Genomic DNA, 17734 nt, shown 5'->3' on the forward strand with positions numbered 1-17734 from the left:
GAGATACAGAGGGAGGAGGCGTTACTCTGTCTACCACAAGAGTCATCTCTTTTCTCTGCTCAAAACGTCCAGTGACGTTTCATCTCAAGACAGAAGTGAGCTTTTACAAAGGCATTCTGGGCCCTGCTTGATCTTCACATATTCACCCTGTTACCTCTCTAACCTCAAACTTTTACTAGAAGCAGACTTACCATGATGCCAGTGAAGCTTAAGCTTCAGCTCAACTCCCTGCACTTTCCATTAGTAGCCTAGTAGCCTAGAAACGTGTTTGCACTGTTTGTTTTTCATTTGCACAAATAAAATATTTTAGCCACAGGAGGTAAGATCATTATCTCTTCCACTCTAATTTCCCCCCATCGTCCTTCGTCTTATACCAGATGGTACTGGGATCCTCCTCTCTCATACTAAAAAAAAAAATCATGTCCTTTCCCCTCTGGACACCAGTGGTTACTAAAACGTAGAAGAGACCCCATTAACCAATACTAACTCCAAAGTTAGGAGAGAGATTTTTGTGAAGCCAGCACTGTCTTAAGTATGTCACTGATGGGTCAGGAATAACTGGCACTTCATCGAATTGTCTGCATGATTTTGAAAAAACTAGGTCCAATTTTATACACAAATTACTATACTAAACAAAAAGCAAGTTCAAACAAACACTGAATCTTTCACAAGTGTAATTGCAGAACCACTTGAGAAACAGCTTTTGGATTTGTTGTTGTTCCATAAGGGATAAACCCAATGAGAAATAATACTCTTTAAACACATCTATTAATACACATGCATGGACTTTTATAGACATTGATATGGTACCTGTAAGGCTAGGTTCAATGTCTTAGTCATCTTTTTTATCACCAATCCTCTACTGCAGGACCAACCTAGTACCCATTAAATAGTGTGTGCTCAAAAATGCCTGAGAAACAGGCACATAAACTTCAGCCAGAGAACTGCCTCATTTGTAGGCACAGTAGATGCAGCGCCTGGTGTCCACAGAATTTTTAGGGGCACACAAACATGTTTAAATTTTCATACATTTTAAGATGAGAAGAAAACAAACATAACAGTAATGAATACACGATAATGAATTTGATATGGATTATATCTGTCTTTATATGCACAATCGTAAAATATAATTTTTAATATTTTGGGGGAGAAGGGCCCACAGAAGACACAACTGTGACACTAGCCTGATTTTCCCCACCCTATATCCCACACCCCACACCCCACATCCCCCACCCCACACCCTCACACCCTCACACCCCACACACACGCTAAGGGCTTCCCTGTGGGACGATGCATGCGGGCTCCACAAACCCCACATCCTGGACTCAAGAACAGCTTTAACTAATTTAAAGAAAGCCTCTAATTATCTACTTTATTTGCTTCCCATGTTACCAAACTACATAAAATCTGAATTTTATGAGCAATGCTCTTATTAATTGCTTTGGAGAAGAGCACATATATGCTTTAAAATGATTTGTCTTCAGGCCTCACATCCACCTATACAAAAGGGGTGAATTATAAAGCACAAACAAAATAGACCATAATTGTGTTTTAAATATTTGAGTCAATTAGCTAGAATTTTTTCACATCTTGAAAAATGTGAGACTTGCAGAAATGTGGAGATAATAAATAATACATTATGTCTGGGAGAAAATAATCGTTCCCCACACCATGACTGGCTGGTTATACTTTCATACACATCATCAGTGGCCTAAGCCTCCTGATGATGTGAAATTTTGTGTAAATGTGAGTACACCTTAATTAAAGGCTGAAGACACTGTGCCTCTCACTGAGGTCAAACTCCACTTCTGCATGGTTCCTCCCCTCCACGGTTTCAACCCCAGGACAACTAGAAGACCTCCAGTCTGTGCCCCTCTGGCACACATGCCACTGGCAGTGTTTAGTAAACCCCTTCTCAATCATCATCGCTACTGCCAACTTGACAACTGTGTGAGGATGCACATGTTTTATGGAATCAGAAAAAGCATCTTGAAGTCAAGAAAGGTCACCCCTACCTGGCATATCATGGAGGCTCAAAAATATTTGTTGACTGGCTGTATGAACAAAGGGATGTTTTAGGTTGTGAGAACGCTCCAGGCTATTACCAGCTCTGCAGAAACTGATAATAACCTAAAGATGCATCACTCACAATCATGATGATGCAAATGATAGACACAGATGTCAGTCCCTCAAGCCGTTATAACATGTCCAAGAGGAAGGGGCTGGCCTCAGCTTTTTGTGCAAGTCAGTGCCCAATCAGACTCAGCTCTGCCACCAAAACATATCAAACCCTGCAACAATGAATCTTATTGAAAACTTGTCCCAGTTAAAGCCAGTGAACCTAATATTCATGCTATTAAGATTATTCTAGTGATCTGATACAAATAAATCATTTCATTTGAAAAAGAAAAGATGATGACAGTTATTTTAAACTCATAGATTGGCATTGGGAATACAAAAATATTGCCCCAGAGGGTATAACTAATGACCTCTGGGTAGGAACTACACTGAGACAGATTTCAGCTCATTATGTGGCCCAAAACGGGAATGGACTGCAACTATCAGAGATGTTATTAGATGGAGGGACAGTGCATTTGATAAATTCTAATCCAGCCTTTAGTCCCTAAAAAGTCCATGGTCAGATATAAAGATAAGAGCAGTGATTAACTGAATACATGCACATTAAAGAAAAATTGCAAAATGACCTGTCACTGACTAACTAGAGTCAAACAAGAACATCGACACAATCTGGCTGAGATGCTGTATTAAAGAAAAATACTATCAAAGCTGTTCAGCTAGACCAATTCCCCAACAACAAAAAAGGAAGTGTTTCCTGCCATCATGAACCGAAACCATTTCTAACTGTGTGGTCTTCGTTTTAAATATTGGTGTATTCACACAATGTAATATTGCTTTAAAAGGAAAATATGAAGGACAAACTATTGACACTTGCAACTATATGGATGTACGTCAATAAGCCTTACACTGAGTAAGAGAGTCAAGACACAAGACCACGTGCTTTATTATTTCATTTATATCCATTTCAAAACCAGGCAAAACTAAGCTGACAAAAATCAGAAGACTGTGTGGAGTGCAGCGAGAATGAATGGAAAGGGCCATAAGGGAACTTCCTGGGTCATAGAAATGTTCTATATCTTGTTTTTAGTACTCCTCCACAAAACAAAATTTAATTTAATTTAGAAATCACATTTACTTTGTATGAGCTGAAGAGCCCAGTACTTACCCAGTGGTTTCTTTTTACTGCAGAACATTACTGCACTGGTGCCTTCTCACCAGGCCACAACAGCTGGCCTACACAAGAAAACAAGAAAAATACACAAAGTTAGTATTTGAAAATCGCTCATTGACCATAAATTTCCATCCTTTAACTTCCTTCCCAGTCAAACCTAGATGATTAAGAAGACATTGGCACCGTAGGAATAACAGATTTCATGTATCTGGCTTAAATCTGACTAGATAAGAATAATTCTATAAAGGCTATGCAGACAAATGGAAGGTAAGCACAAGTGTGCCATACAATCGGGCACTAATTGAGCCACATTTTCTAATATATCTCAAACCCTATGAATCAGAATATTCAGGAGTGAAGCTCCAGATTCTGCCTTTTTATTTTTCAGTTACAGTTGACATAGGATGTTAGTTTCAGGTGCACAACATGGTGATCAGGCATGTACACAAGCATCTGTCTTTTATTCAAGGGCTATAGGTGATTCCTTCCCACAGCTGGAGCTAGAAACCACTGCTAAACCATGGGAGTTACCTGTGGCAGGAAACTATTGACCAGGCTCTAGAGAAACAAACTACAATTCAAAAATCTGCCTCAATTTATTCTCATGTATATAGTCTTCTTCAGGTAGTTACAAAAAAAAAAAACAAAGAATAATGTCATTGTTATCTTTCATTTTTCCCCTATTTGTGGTCTAATTCCTTTCATGAGATAAACTCTATGAAAGATTTGAAATTAATTAATTTATTTATTTATTAATTTTTAAGGCAAACAAATGATTTAGAACTTCACAGACCATGGCAATGAACTCAGGCGTCTTAGCAAATACTTGACAATGTAGGCAGAGGTACTGAGTGCATGCTCTTTCAGTTGGAAAGGGAAATGACTTGCTTGCTGCCTACACAAAGTGATGTGGCAGAATGCCATAAACGTACTTAAAGAGGCCGCCAGTCATATGGAGACCAAAAAAGAGGAAGAGCAATGCTTATGGCTTACTAGTTGCAAGACAAGAGAAGGCAGGAAAGTTTATCAACACCCATTGCTGCACTATAAATCTTTCAGAGTCTAAAAAGCCGGAAACCATTGATAATTCTCCCAGTCACGACCCCCAGATCCATGAGTTCCTGCTCACTACTCGGGGGGGGGGGGGGGGGGGGNGCGGGGCGGGGGGGGGGACAAAAGCCTGCTGAGAGCATAGCCACCCCTGGGGTATGCCCGACACATAGGGCCATGACACTGACACTTTGTGGAACCCCTGCTTTTCTAGGGACCAATTACTACAACTGATAAACTGAGCCAGAAGATGGGGATACTGCTGCCAGAAGCTGCTAGACGCAGGGACAGGTCCTCAGATACATAACTCTTCTGTTCCTTCTCCCTCATCTTCTACCAACCACCACCAAGGCTGCCCAAAACAATCCCTCCTTCCCCTCTTCACAGCTCCCCCATCCCAGCTTCTAGGACGTGCCTGTGACCAGTGATTGTTTTTCCCTTGCATTCCTCTTAGCAGGTTTCCTTGCTTCAGCCTTGGCCACCTGTAGACCAGGGACCACAGTGAAGCTAGAGTCACCCTTATAAAAGGTAAACGGCATCATGTCACACCTCGGCTTAAAACACTCCAGTGGGATATAGTGCACCTCCCGTTAGCCTTAGGAAAAAAGAACAAATTCTAACATGATTTTTTGGACCCTCTGCAACCTGGTCCCTGCTCCTCTTTGTAGCCTGATTGCTGATCACTCTCCTCACTGCCATCACTCCTCCTTGCACCGTCTCATGCCTCTCCTTCTTTCTGTTTGAGGGCCTTCACACCTGTTTTTCCTTCTGCCTGTTACCATCTAACCCCATCTCCAACCCTTTCACCAGGCTGCCTCTTATTCATGCTCCAATTTGATTTAGGCACCACTTCCTCTAAAAGGCCTTCCTAGTCCCCCAAATCAGACAGGACCACTCCCTATGTGCTCACACAGAATCCAGAGCTTCCCATTTCAGACCCCTATAACTCCAGAACATCTATCCCTATTATATTGGCTATTTCCCCATTAGCCCACAAACTCCAGTAGGGCAGAGACCTCTAGTCTGGCCCATAGTTGTATCTCCACTATCTGGCATTTAGCAGTGCTTAATAAACCTGGCCTAGAGACATGCTCAGTAAACATTTGCTAGATGAAAAACTTACTGATGCCCTCAGTTTCTAAGAGGAATGGAACAAGGGCTTCCCAATGCTAAAAGGCACTTGCCCTTGAGCAACTACCCCTTCCCAGACCCCAGCCCCAAGTGCCAAAAGGTCTTAGATCTTCCCAAGTAAGGGGTCTTTCTGGGCTGCTCCCTCCCTCTGGCTGGTCCCCATGCTCTTGTGCACCCCCATATCCACCCTAGGAATAATCTCAAAGGATGATGAGCAATATTTAGTTAACTACAGGGAGAGTGTTGCAGGTAAACTGAACAGTACAAGAACAAAGGGGGAACTGAGCAAATCTTGGGGGAGGAAGAGGAGGGCCTCTGACTATAAAAGAAGATTCACAAGAAGGATTTTTTAAGGTGACGACATCCTGCGAGAAATAATATGGACAAAAGTGTGTTTTTGTCCATGAAGGGCTCTCTCTGTTCCAAACTTTTTTAAAAAGCTCACAGCAACCGATAAAAATGGAAACAGGGAGAGGGATGAATGGATTCTGTGACAATGACATCTGGATCTGGGGGCCCCATCTGGCCAAAAGATTGAGGCTCATCAGCAAGTTCTAAGCCAACTTGTTAGGGCTTGAAAACTCTCTCTGGGGACTAAGTGAACAAGTTCTGTTTTCACGGATTCAGAGTCCCTGGAGCAGGTGAAAGAAAGCAATTCTTTAAGCAAGATGGCAACAGGGAATCTATACCCTGACAGGTGGTGATGAAAACGTAGGCGGAAAAAAGTTCAATCTCTCAGGAAGTTACTAAGGGTACTGGCCACTGACCAACTTATTCTTTCTCCTTATTGGTTTGCTAGATTGCTTTGAGGGATAGTACCAACAGACAACCAGTATAAAAGATGAACCTAAATATATTTGTGTAACATACAGGTAATTAAGGAGAAACTATCCATGTAACCCTTTCCCTCTCTTATATTAGATCCTCTTATAAGAACTTCTGATTTTAACAGCCCCTAGATAATCAAACATAAAGCCATATCATATTCTTCCTAAAATTACCTTTAAGTCATACAGTTATTTCATTGCTTCTACTTTATCTAATAGCATTTCCAAAGCATCTTTGAAAACTTCTATTTTAAAGATATTTTAAAAATCCATTTTTTAAATTTTAGCCATTTTTGCTATTGTACAAAAAATTCTCTACTCCATAATGAATCCAGAGTGATGATACTATTGTATGAATTAAAAAATGTTTCTATAAGATTTATGAAAGTTATCTCTTGTTAATATCTCATTCAACTGTTTTTACTCTCTGAGACATAAAGTTACAAAAAAATTAAGAACTGACATCCAGAGCTGTGCCTCCCCCAATCCCATCCTTTCCCTGGAAGAGCAGCAACTTGGTCATATTCAGGGAAGAGTCATGACTAGCGTGGCCGATTCTAGTTTCATTTACAGGACGTAAAATACAGGCCTTCCATTCTTGCACATTTATCAACTCACCAAAATACACCAGCTGGCACTTGCTTCACCTCTAAAGAATGTTGGAGTAAAGAAAAAGTCATCTTTTGTTGAACTTTTGGATCAGTGAAGGTCTAAGGGAACAGAGTAAAAAAAAAAAAAACAGGTAAGACAAAGAAAGGGTTTGCCAACGTGAAATCTCCCTCGAGAAATAGGAATTGAGGATTTTGAAATCCAACCATTCACAAGTGTTGAAGCAAACAATATTTACATGAATACATTCCTTCTTTTTTGAAATCACCCCAAAGCAGAGGAAATTTTAAAAAGGCAAGCTGCTGGCCAGGTCGTATCTTACCCCTGACTTCATCTTATGTTTGGGATTAAAATGGTAGTTTCCTTGTGTAAAAGTCCTCAGGGGTTTATAAGAAATAGGGATGTGGGAAAAGTAAGAAGAGAAAGGAGTACCCAAAAATAATAACTATAAACTTTACATATATTAATTCATTTAAATATGCGATGGGTCCTTTTTTTAAAAAAGATATACTTGCATGAAAAATTTATACATTTTTTTTGCATTTCAAGTTCAGGTTTTGACTCTTAGTCACAGAAAATAATTCTTCTAATAGAAAAAAATGTCTCCAGCTTGCTCAGGGAAAATGAGTTGCTTTCAGGCGCCTTGAAATTGGCAGTGATTCCGAGACGCCCAAGTGGAAGCAGCCGAAGAGGGCATCCTCACTCTACTGTGATTCCACAGGGAAGTCCCTACTTCTAGTGAGAATGGCTACTCCCAGGCAATTCAATGCTGTGTGCAAACAATTAAAATGGAGATGCCCGTCAATGATTTGAAGCCATTCAACAATCAAATTATAGTTAATTCCGGACTTCCGCCAAGATGGAGGCATAGGTGGAAACACTGTGCCTTCTCCCACAACCAAGTTTGAATACAACAAAGATTTGGAGAAACAAAGACACAACCAAAGGACAGAAAATTGAATTATACGGAAGTCCGACTACACCTAACCGTTCAACGGGACAGTAAAAGGGGCAGAGCCAGCAGCGAGCAGGGTCGGGCGGGACGGGGGCCCTGACCCAGGCGCACAGGCAGACGGGAACCAGTTGGGGTGCGGGGCAGACCGCGAGCGCATATTCGCACGCAGTGAGACAGACCACGCAGGCCCCAGGGGGCGAGGGCTGATGGCGGTGGCACACTCACGTGCAGTGGGACTAAACGCCTGGGCCCAGTGACGGCAGCAACTGCGGCACCGGTGAGGAACGTGGCGGAAGGCGGCGGACAAGACGCCATAGTCCCTCTTTGACCCCGCCCCCACATACAGCGTCACAACCCAGTGACTTAGTTGCCCTGCAATACCAGTGAGAGCCACTGTCCCTCTTTGACCCCGCCCCCACATACAACATCACAACCCAGCGACTTAGTTGCCCTGTTCTAGTGAACACTCTAGGGCTCTGATCCTGCTATGGAACAGGCACGAACAACCCGAAAGATGGCACGAGAAGAACTCAAAGTCCCAGAGCCAATAACTCTAAGCAACCAAGAAATTGCCAGCCTCTCAGAAGCACAATTCAGGACACTATTTATCAGGATGCTCACAGAACTGGTAGATTATAGTCACGAATTAGAGGAACAAAGTCACAAATTAGAGGAACATATGAAGGCTAAACTAATTGAAATGAAGGGAGATGCACAGGAAACCAATAGTGATGGAAAGGAAACTGGGACTCAAATCAATGGAATGGACCAGAAGGAAGAACAAAACATCCCACCAGAAAGGAAGGAAGAAATGAGAATTCAAAAAAATGAGGAGAGGCTTAGGAACCTCCAGGACATCTTCAAACGTTCCAACATCCAAATTATAGGGGTACCAGAAGGGGGAAAGAAACAGCCATGAGTGGAAAACCTATTTGAACAAATAATAAAGGAGAAATTCCCCAGTCTGGCAAAGGAAATAGACTTCCAGGAAATCCAGGAAGCTCAGAGAGTGCCAAAGAAGTTGGACCCAAGAAGGAACACACCAAGGCACATCATAATTACATTAGCCAAGACCAAAATGAAGGAGAGAATCCTAGAAGCATCAAAAGATAAGGGGACAGTCACCTACAAAGGAGTACCCATCAGACTGTCAGCAGATTTCTCAAAAGAGACCTGACAAGAGGCAAGAAGGGGCTGGAAAGAAGTATTCCAAGTTATGAAATCCAAAGACCTACAGCCAAGATTGCTTTATCCAGCAAAACTTTCATTTAGAATGGAAGGACAGATGAAGTGCTTCTCAGATAAGGTCAAGTTCAAGGAGTTCATCATCACCAAGCCCTTATTATATGAAATGCTAAAGGGACTTATATAAGAAAAAGAAGATGAAAAATATGAACAGTGAAAGGACAGCAAACACACAGCTATTAACAACCACACCTAAAACAAAAGCAAACCAAGAGGACAGCTAGATCAGGAGTGGAATCATAGAAATGAAGAACGCATGGAGGGTTAGAAACAGGGGGGTGGGAGGGGGAGAAGGGGGGAGAAGGCACAGAAAATAGCATAGATGGTAGGTAGAAAATAGATAGGGGGGAGGGCGAGAATAGTGGGGGAAATATAGAATCCAAAGAACTTGAGACACGTGGTTATAAACTAAGGGGGGGGAGAATGGTGGGGGAGGGAGGGTGCGGGTGGAGGGGAATGAAGGGGGGGAATAGAACAACTGTAATGGTATAATCAATAAAATATATTTAAAAAAATAATAAAAAAAATTATAGTTAATTCCCCCTTTCAAATTCCATGATCACCAAGCACCCTGCTGATAATACCTTGCTTTCCCACAGAAGTCTGTCTATAGGGAAAGAATGCAGTGGTCCTGCGTGCTGAAGTGAATATGCTTATGCTCCTTCCATTATACATTTACATTAATACACTGTTATTTTTATTGTATGTCATCAGTCTCCTGAGCTGATATTAATCTGCCCCAGAAAGACAGATCTGGTTTGGGTATATCGCTGAAGTATGGTCCGAAGTCTACAGGAGAAACAACCTACCTGGCCACAGTAAACTTATCAAGAGGCCTCCAAGGGGACAGCCTACTGACCTGCTCAAGGGGCAGCAGGATGTGGTGACTGGAAGCTTGTCCTTTAGAGTCAAACAGCCTGATCTTGGATTCCTGTTTTTTGCACTAATTTATCATGGAATCAGGGCAAATAAGCTCTGTAAACCTCAGAACCTTCCCTAAGGGGCTGCTGTGGATAGAAGGGGCACACAGTGAAAGTGTATTACATTACTTATCTTTAAGGCAGCCCTCTGAACATTCTTTCTCACAGTACCTACATAAATGTTAATTTGAGGACAATGAATGTAACTCCCTCAAGACATTCTGCAGTAAAATAAGGGAGATTGGTGTAAAGAAGTAATGAGACTTTAAAGAGAAGATGTGTTTTCAGTAGGAAGACAGAGCCATGGGGATAAACTGAGGAAGCAGAGCTAGTGGAAGGAAAAAGGTTGAACCTCACATGATGTTCAGTGACAAAAAAGCAAAGGGACTAGAGGAGATGGGAAAAGAAAGGGAAAAGGGAGGGGCCCGGGCAGTTGGGGAAGACTGGAGCAGTCGAAACCAGGACGGGAGAGCAGCACGGGGCAGACTCTCGGCAGCTCTCTCTGCACAAGTGAAATCAGATGAGCCCCTCCCTGCCAGGCCTCTCAGGGTCTCGGGAAGAACTGGAGCGTCCCCCCTGGGAGGAATCCTCTGCTTCCTTTGAACAGTGGTTTCTCTGCAGTTCTCAGGACTCAGGGACAGGACGGGCCAAGGGGAAAAGGGACCCATCTAGCTTCAGTTCTGCTTGCCTTCCTCTTCCCCAACTCCACTTTCTCTTCCCCTCTGGAGACATTATATTACACAGGAGAGACTTTTAGGACAACAGGATTCCAGTCCCAGCTCAGTTATTTTCTATCTAGTGTACCTTTGGCTGAGTCACTTCTCCCTTCCTAAGACTCAATCTCTGAATCTATAAAATAGAGATAATAATGCTTTCCTCCCAGAGGTTTTGTGAGGTTAAATACACATGTATATAGAGTTCACTCTTTAAAAGTGTTCCCTCCCCTTTTTCCTCTTCCCCAGTCTGATATTCCTACTCCCTACCTTTTTTTCCTCTTCCAATCTCTCAGTTTCCTTTCCCTGTTTCCTCAACTTCCCTTTATATTTCTCACAACAGCACTTGCTTTCCAAACCAACACACCTCTCTGAGGATTGACCCAAACAATAGTGGAAAAGCGGGGGGCTTTCTGGGAGGCCAGCACCAGGGTGAGTTTAGGCGACCCTTGAAAAGTCCACCTGCTTGAGCCATGGTGGGGTCTGAGGTGGGGAAGCTGTCATGGCAGAATTAGGGAACCAGACTCTTCTCTCCTCGTGATGCCCGCCATCTTCTCTGGTCCTGCCCCTGCCCTTTCCTCCCACTGGCCCTAGGTGCCCAGAGGCTGAAAAGCAAAATCTCATGGAGTCCCCCCACCCCTAAATACTGTGACCTTGCAGTCATATCTACTGGCACATGCCTGCTAGCCCAGATATATATCCCAGGTTCCCCAGCACCAGGCGCCTGAGGGACGAGGGTGCAGAAGCATAGCTCTAAGACCCCAGGGGAGGGAGAGCTTGGCAGGGCAGGGAAATCTCAGCTTTGGAAGTAAGACCAAAGAGAGATGAGGGATCAGTCCCAGCCTCTGTCCGGCAAGTGTTCACGTTTGAGTGTGATGCAAGGGTGGAAGGTGTAGATAATGTTTTAATCATACGTGGTATCAGTGACAGCACCCAAGAGCCACAGTGCTTACAGATTGTAGACATTCGGCAAAAATAGAAGTAAGAAATTTAAGCCAATCTGTGTGTATATATGTATGTTTATAAAAGTGGTAGTATGGCCAAATTTATAAATTGCTTGGCAATTTTATCTAACTACCATGCCTCAACAATAAATTACTCTATTTCTCATATAATACATATCAGATTGATTTTGCTGTGAGTTGTCATGTCAACACTGAAGTCTGTTTATATTCTGGTAGTCATGCAGCTGTTACCCAGCCACAAAATTCTAAAACAGTGGGAACTCTGCTTCCCTTCCTCCTCTTGTTTATCCCCTGCTCATTTTCCAACTTAGTCTCCTAGTTTCCTTTTCTCTTTCCCTTTGCCCCCTTTCCTAGCCCGCTCTCCCTGCCTGCTTTGTGTATTTTCACCCTCCACCTCATTCTGCCTTTCTCTCCCAATCAGGCCTCCCCTGACTTGGTCATCTTCCTTCCCCTTCTCACTTCCCTATTAATGCACCAGCAGTAGAGTCAGGGGGCTGGGTTTGGTCTTGTACCTCTGTAACCTCCGGCAAGTTTCCCTCCCTTCTAAGCCCTGGTTCTTTCATCTGTAAACAGGGACAATCAGGGCAACTCAAAGGATCATTCAGCAATCGAAATCAGTCCATGCCTATAAAGAAATGAGCACTGTAACTCCTGCTAAAAAGTCAATACTCAAAAAAGCAAGCTCTTATTAATAAGTGCAGTTTTGACTCTCCACAAGTAGAAAACCTCCTGTCAAGTTTGAGAGCCATCCCTACTGATGTTCAATCATCAAACACTTATCAGGTGCCTATTCTATGTCAAACCTGGGCTGGGTAGAAGGAGGTAAGAAGGATTAGGCTCCATTTCTGTCCCTCAAAAGCCCATAGTCTGGGAAAGACAAGACATAAATACATTGAAGAACCATTAGAATGACAAGTGCAGGGCTATGATAAAAGGGGGAACTGAGAACTGTCGAGTCAGAAGGAAGGGAGTCACCAAGCCTGCTTTGCAGAGTCAGCTAAGACTTCACAGATGGTGATTCCAAGTGAATCCTTTTGAGAGAAAAAGAAGAGTTTGCTCAATAAAACAAGGTAAAGACAGATGAAAGGAGCAATGTGTGCAAAGATCAAGTGTTGTGAAAGACAAGAGGAGGTCTGGGGAGCAGTGAAAGTCATGGCAACCAGATTGCAAGGAGCGTGGAGAAATGTGGTGTGATGTGGGGCTGGCAAAAAGATGAGAGATGGATTCTGCAAGAAGTCATCGTCTTCACCATTGTCGTCATCATCACTATCATCTGCTGGGTACTTGACCTCATGCTAAGCACTTGACATATGTCATCTCATTTAATCCTCACCAGAACTCTATAGGCTGGGACTGCCAGTATCACCATTTGATAAATGAGGTGAGCCAGAGCACCACCATGGTCAAGAGCCTGTGGTTGATCCTGCAGGAAACAGGAAGGCAGAAGAGGTCTCTCCATAAAATATATGATTAGATGCAGCCCTCTTGTCCATTCTCTATTCCCTTGTGTCTCTCTATGCAAGCGCATGCTGTCAGAGGTCTTAGGAAGGTCACTCTCACAGCACAGACTGGCATGGAAAGAGTCAGGGGAGTAGTGCAACAGGCAAGCAGAGCTGGATTCTAGCAATGTTGCTGCAGTTGAATTGACAGTTTATAAATGGCCCATGGGTTAGGATACAGAACAAGGAGTAATCTGGGGTCACTTTCAAGTTTTTCACTTGGGACAATGAGGGGATAGAGGTGCCATTATCTAAAAGGACAAATACAGCAGTGAAGGGAGAAGGAGGGGAAGCTGTAGGAGCAAAAGCAGGAACTGGGGTGGGAGAATAAGTTCAGTTTCAAAACACTAGGCTTGGAATGCCTCTTGATTGTTGAAAATACTCTCAGCACTAAAGAGAAAACACAGATTTGTAGACTTGGAATCGGCATACAAGGAAATGCTGAAGTCACGGGGAATGAATGATCTCACTCAGGAAGAACCAGAATAAAGAGAGGTGAGGAGAGGACAGAGAGTGAGAATGAGCCAATGAAAGGACAAGAACAGAGTCCTAGAGGACACTCAACCTCAAAAGAAGGGCCATAGAAGGACATTTTGGAGTGAAATGTTGTGGCTTTCGTCACTGCGTCCTCGTCCTGCAGCACCAGCGCAGAGCCTGGCGAAGGGTGGGTGCTCCACAGCCTGGAGTGAAGCAAGGGGGCAAAGGAAGAAGGGGGCTTCGAATTAGGGAAGGGATGCGCTTCCAAAGGTGCGGTCACCAACAGCATGTATACTCAGAAATGTATTTACTTACATTAATACTTTAAAATGTGTAATATTGCTAAGAAGTTAGACTTGAGGTGTGTGCTGTATAAATGTGTAGCATTTGGAGATCACCATTCCCTATTTTTCATGAGAAACCTGAAAAAAAAACCTAGCATCTAATTCTTGTATATGCCATGCAAGTATTTAGAATGCATACATTCATGAAGAGAAAATAAATATAAACTTTAAAAAAAGTTTTCTTTCAAGGAGAGCTACGATTTCCACTTTGCTTTGAAAGGATATGTTAAGTCTAAATGAAAATTCCTAGTCGACCATGTAAAAACAAAAAAAAATCCTCCTTTGCAAAAAAATTAATCTTCCAGAGGCACACAAAAAATCACCAGTCCTGTTCTTTTTACTGCTGCATGCCTCATGGAATGATATCAAAGCACAAGATAAATAAATGTAAGTTAAAAATCACTCTGAATTTACACATTGCAGTAAAGCTACTAACAGGGAGCAACACCTGAGCAAAGGTGACAGCCCATGGGCACAGGTGTTGGGGCCACACAGGTGATAAATACTGTATTTCCTCATCCTCTTTCTAATACTTCAGCCCCCAATTAATGTTTCTTGCCTGTTTCATTTTTCTTCAAAACAGCTCATTGTTAACCAGGGGCCTGAGATTCCCTCATGTCTATCAACAAGACAGCTAGAAGAATCAATGTTTTCTGTTCCTACCAACCTCAGCACTGAAAACTTATGCCTCAATCCTCACTTGGTGGAAAGTTGTTATGTCCAAAGCATGAACTGACCTCAGGATAAACAACACCTTGAATAGGTGCACTAGATACAAAACCCCTAAAAAAAAACTAAAACCAATTCCTACCAAAGGAAGTGACAAATACCCACAAACTAAGAAAAAAATAGACATTAACTGAAACAGACATTAACGGTACTCCCATTGTCATTTAATAGGTGCTGATAATAGGATTTAAAATTCTTTTTTCAACTTCAAAGAAAATGTCCTATTTCCCAAACACAACTAACTTTTCCCCCAAATTAATTTTAATAAGAGGAGAATAAGAAAGATTATTTGCTAAGCCTGAACCACACAGAAGATAAAACAGCAACCTGGAAAAGAGAAAGAGAAAGCCCCACACAGCACAAAGCTAACACTCCTCTCAGGCTCACCGACCCATGAGAGCTCCCCACCAGCTCACCTCAGCCTGGACTTACCTCTCTCCCCCAGAGGGGAGGTTTCCCAGCAGTGCAAGAAGATCAAACGGGTGCTCATTCCATGACCATATCAGTGAGAAAAGCAAGGCTATTCCAAAAGCTTTTGTAATTACATAGAAAACAAGCTGGGTCCCTAGGGGACGTTCTTGAAAACCTGAGATCACCCCCGGGAAAAACACTCTTGACCACTTACCACCACCTAAAGCTAGTAAGTGGCAGATCAGAATCAACACCTCATCAGAAAAAGAAGACGTTGTAGGAAAGCAGTTTCACTACCAGTGAGGGACTGGGGGAGAAAAATGCTCCTTGGAAAAAAAACCAAAAGCCCAGAAGAGTCTTTCCTTCCGTAGTTGCCTGTTGCTACCACCAGGGCAGAACTGGTTAATCTTGGAGAAACAAAAGGAAGCTCCCTAAAGACTGATTTCGGGAGGATGGCTTCCTCTGAGGGAACCAAGAGTTCAGAAGGATGGACGAGTACAACGGAAGGAGTGACCAGCTACTACTGCTTACCAAACTTTTATCAGCCCTTGGCTGAGGGAGATAAGCAAACATCTTGGGAGCTCCCACCTGTTTTTCCCAGACATGAAGGAATCAGCAATCATTTCTTTGTGTGTTTTTCTAATCATTACAAGGCAAGTTCAAACTCTCTTGCAGATGAAAGCTAAGCACACTCGAGCCACATTTAACATGCAGAGCAAAGACACTACTCTTTTCCCAACATCCTTAACTCAGCTCAGAGGAAGCAAACAATTAACCCTGAGGACGCCAAAGAACAAATGCACACAGAATATGGATTTAACATGTTAGTTCAGAATTGCTTTGACAGTTCTGGTTTTTTAAGAAGGGATTAGATGAATACAAAATATTTTGGTTTGTGACTATTTTTCAATGAAAGGGTTATAGCCCCTTTTAAATTTGTCTAAAGCTGAGTATTCTTATCATAAATGGGTGCTATACCCCAATGTTCATAGCAGCACAATTTACAATAGCCAAGAGTTGGAAGCAACCTAGGTGCCCGTCAGTAAATGAATGGATCAAAAAACTATGGTACATATACACAATGGAATTTTATGCAGCAGAAAGAAAGAAGGAGCTCCTACCTTTTGCAACAACATGGATGGAACTGGAAAGCATTATGCTGAGTGAAATAAGCCAGGTGTTGAAGGACAAATACCATATGATCTCACCTCTAACAGGAAGCTAAACAACAAAACAAACAAGCAAGCAAAATATAACCAAAGACACTGAAATAGAGAACAGGCTGACAGTGACCAGAGGGGAGAGGGGAGGGAATTTCAGGGGAAATAAGGGAGGGATTTAGAGGAACCTATATAAAGGATACATGGACAACAACTGAGAAGGGTGGAAATGGGAGGGAGGGGGGAGGATGGGGGGTGGGATGGGATGGGAGTAATAGACAGAAAACTGTACTTGAAAAATAATTAAATAAAAAAATTGAAAAAAAAGATAAATAAATAAATAAATAAATGGGTGCTATAGCTTATCAAATACTTTTTCCACATTTATTGATATGATCATGTGATTTTTGTCTTTCCTTTGGTTTATGTGATGTCTTATGTTTATTGATTTGTGAATATTGTACCATCCTTGCATCCCTGGGATGAATCCCACTTGATTGTGGTGTATGATCTTTTTAATGTATTGCTGGATGCACTTTGCCAATATTTTGTTGAGGATTTTAGTGTCTATGTTCATTAGTGATACTGGCCTCTAGTTTTCTTTCTTTGTTGTGTCTTTGTCTGGTTTGGGATTAGGATGATGCTGGCTTCATAAAAAGAGTTTGGGAGTTCTCTTCTTGGTTTTTTTTGGAATAGTCTGTGAAGGATAGGGGCTAACTCTTTCTTAAATGTTTTGTAAAATTCTCCTGTGAAACTATCCAGCCCAGGGCTTTTGTGTGCTGGAAGTTTTTTTAATTACTGCTTCAATTTCACTAGCTATTATAGGTCTATTCAGGCTTACTGCTTCTTCTTCATTCAGTTTTGGGAGGTTATATTTTTCTAGAAATTTGTCATTCACCCAGGCTTTCAAATTTCTTGGCATGTAGTTGTTTGTAGAAATTTTACAATCCTTTGTATTTCTGTGGTATAAGTTGTAATCTCTCTTCTTCATTCCTGATTTTATTTATTTAGGTCCTCTTTTTTTCTTGACGAATCTTCTTAAAGGCTTGTCAATTTTGTTAATGTTTTCAAAGAACCAGCTCCTGGATTTATTGATCATCTGGACTGTTCTTTTAGTCTCTAAGTGGTTTAATTTTGCTCTGGGCTTTGGTTATTTCCTTCCTTCTACTTGCTCTGGGCTTTGTTTGTTGTTGTTTCTCCAGTTCCTGTAGATGTAGCATTAGGTTGTTTTTTTGAAATGTTTCTATCTTTTTTAGGTAGGCCTGTATTGCTATGAACTTCCCTCTCAGGACTGCCTTTTCTGTGTCTCATAGGTTTTGGACTGTTGTGTGTTCATTTTCATTTGTTTCCAGCAACTTTTTTATTTCTTCCTTCACACCAGTGAGAATGGCCATCATAAACAAATCAACAAACAACAAGTGTAGGTGAGGTTGTGGAGAAAAAGGAACC

The 17734-nt window shown here is 42.1% G+C and overlaps 1 protein-coding gene across 7 annotated transcripts in view; it reads right to left on the bottom strand.

Moving 5' to 3' along the window:
- The window catches only part of ATP8B4 (ATPase phospholipid transporting 8B4 (putative)), a 227926-nt gene that overhangs the window by 186023 nt on the left and 24169 nt on the right, over positions 1–17734 (bottom strand). For 6 of the 7 annotated variants that reach the window (XM_037054604.1, XM_037054605.1, XM_037054609.1 and 3 more), the window contains 2 exons: positions 6877–6968; positions 3245–3312 (listed from right to left, as the gene is read on the bottom strand). In XM_037054604.1, coding sequence (XP_036910499.1) covers positions 3245–3272 — 28 coding nt within the window. In that variant the 5' untranslated portion in view covers positions 3273–3312; positions 6877–6968. Of the gene's footprint in view, positions 1–3244; positions 3313–6876; positions 6969–15146; positions 15537–17734 lie in introns of those variants that run through there. The other variant, XM_037054607.1, reaches the window with a different exon arrangement.

Source organism: Sturnira hondurensis, unplaced genomic scaffold (genome assembly GCF_014824575.4).
Source record: "Sturnira hondurensis isolate 20B ecotype Veracruz unplaced genomic scaffold, ASM1482457v3 Scaffold0008196, whole genome shotgun sequence".
NCBI classification, from domain to species: Eukaryota; Metazoa; Chordata; class Mammalia; order Chiroptera; family Phyllostomidae; genus Sturnira; species Sturnira hondurensis.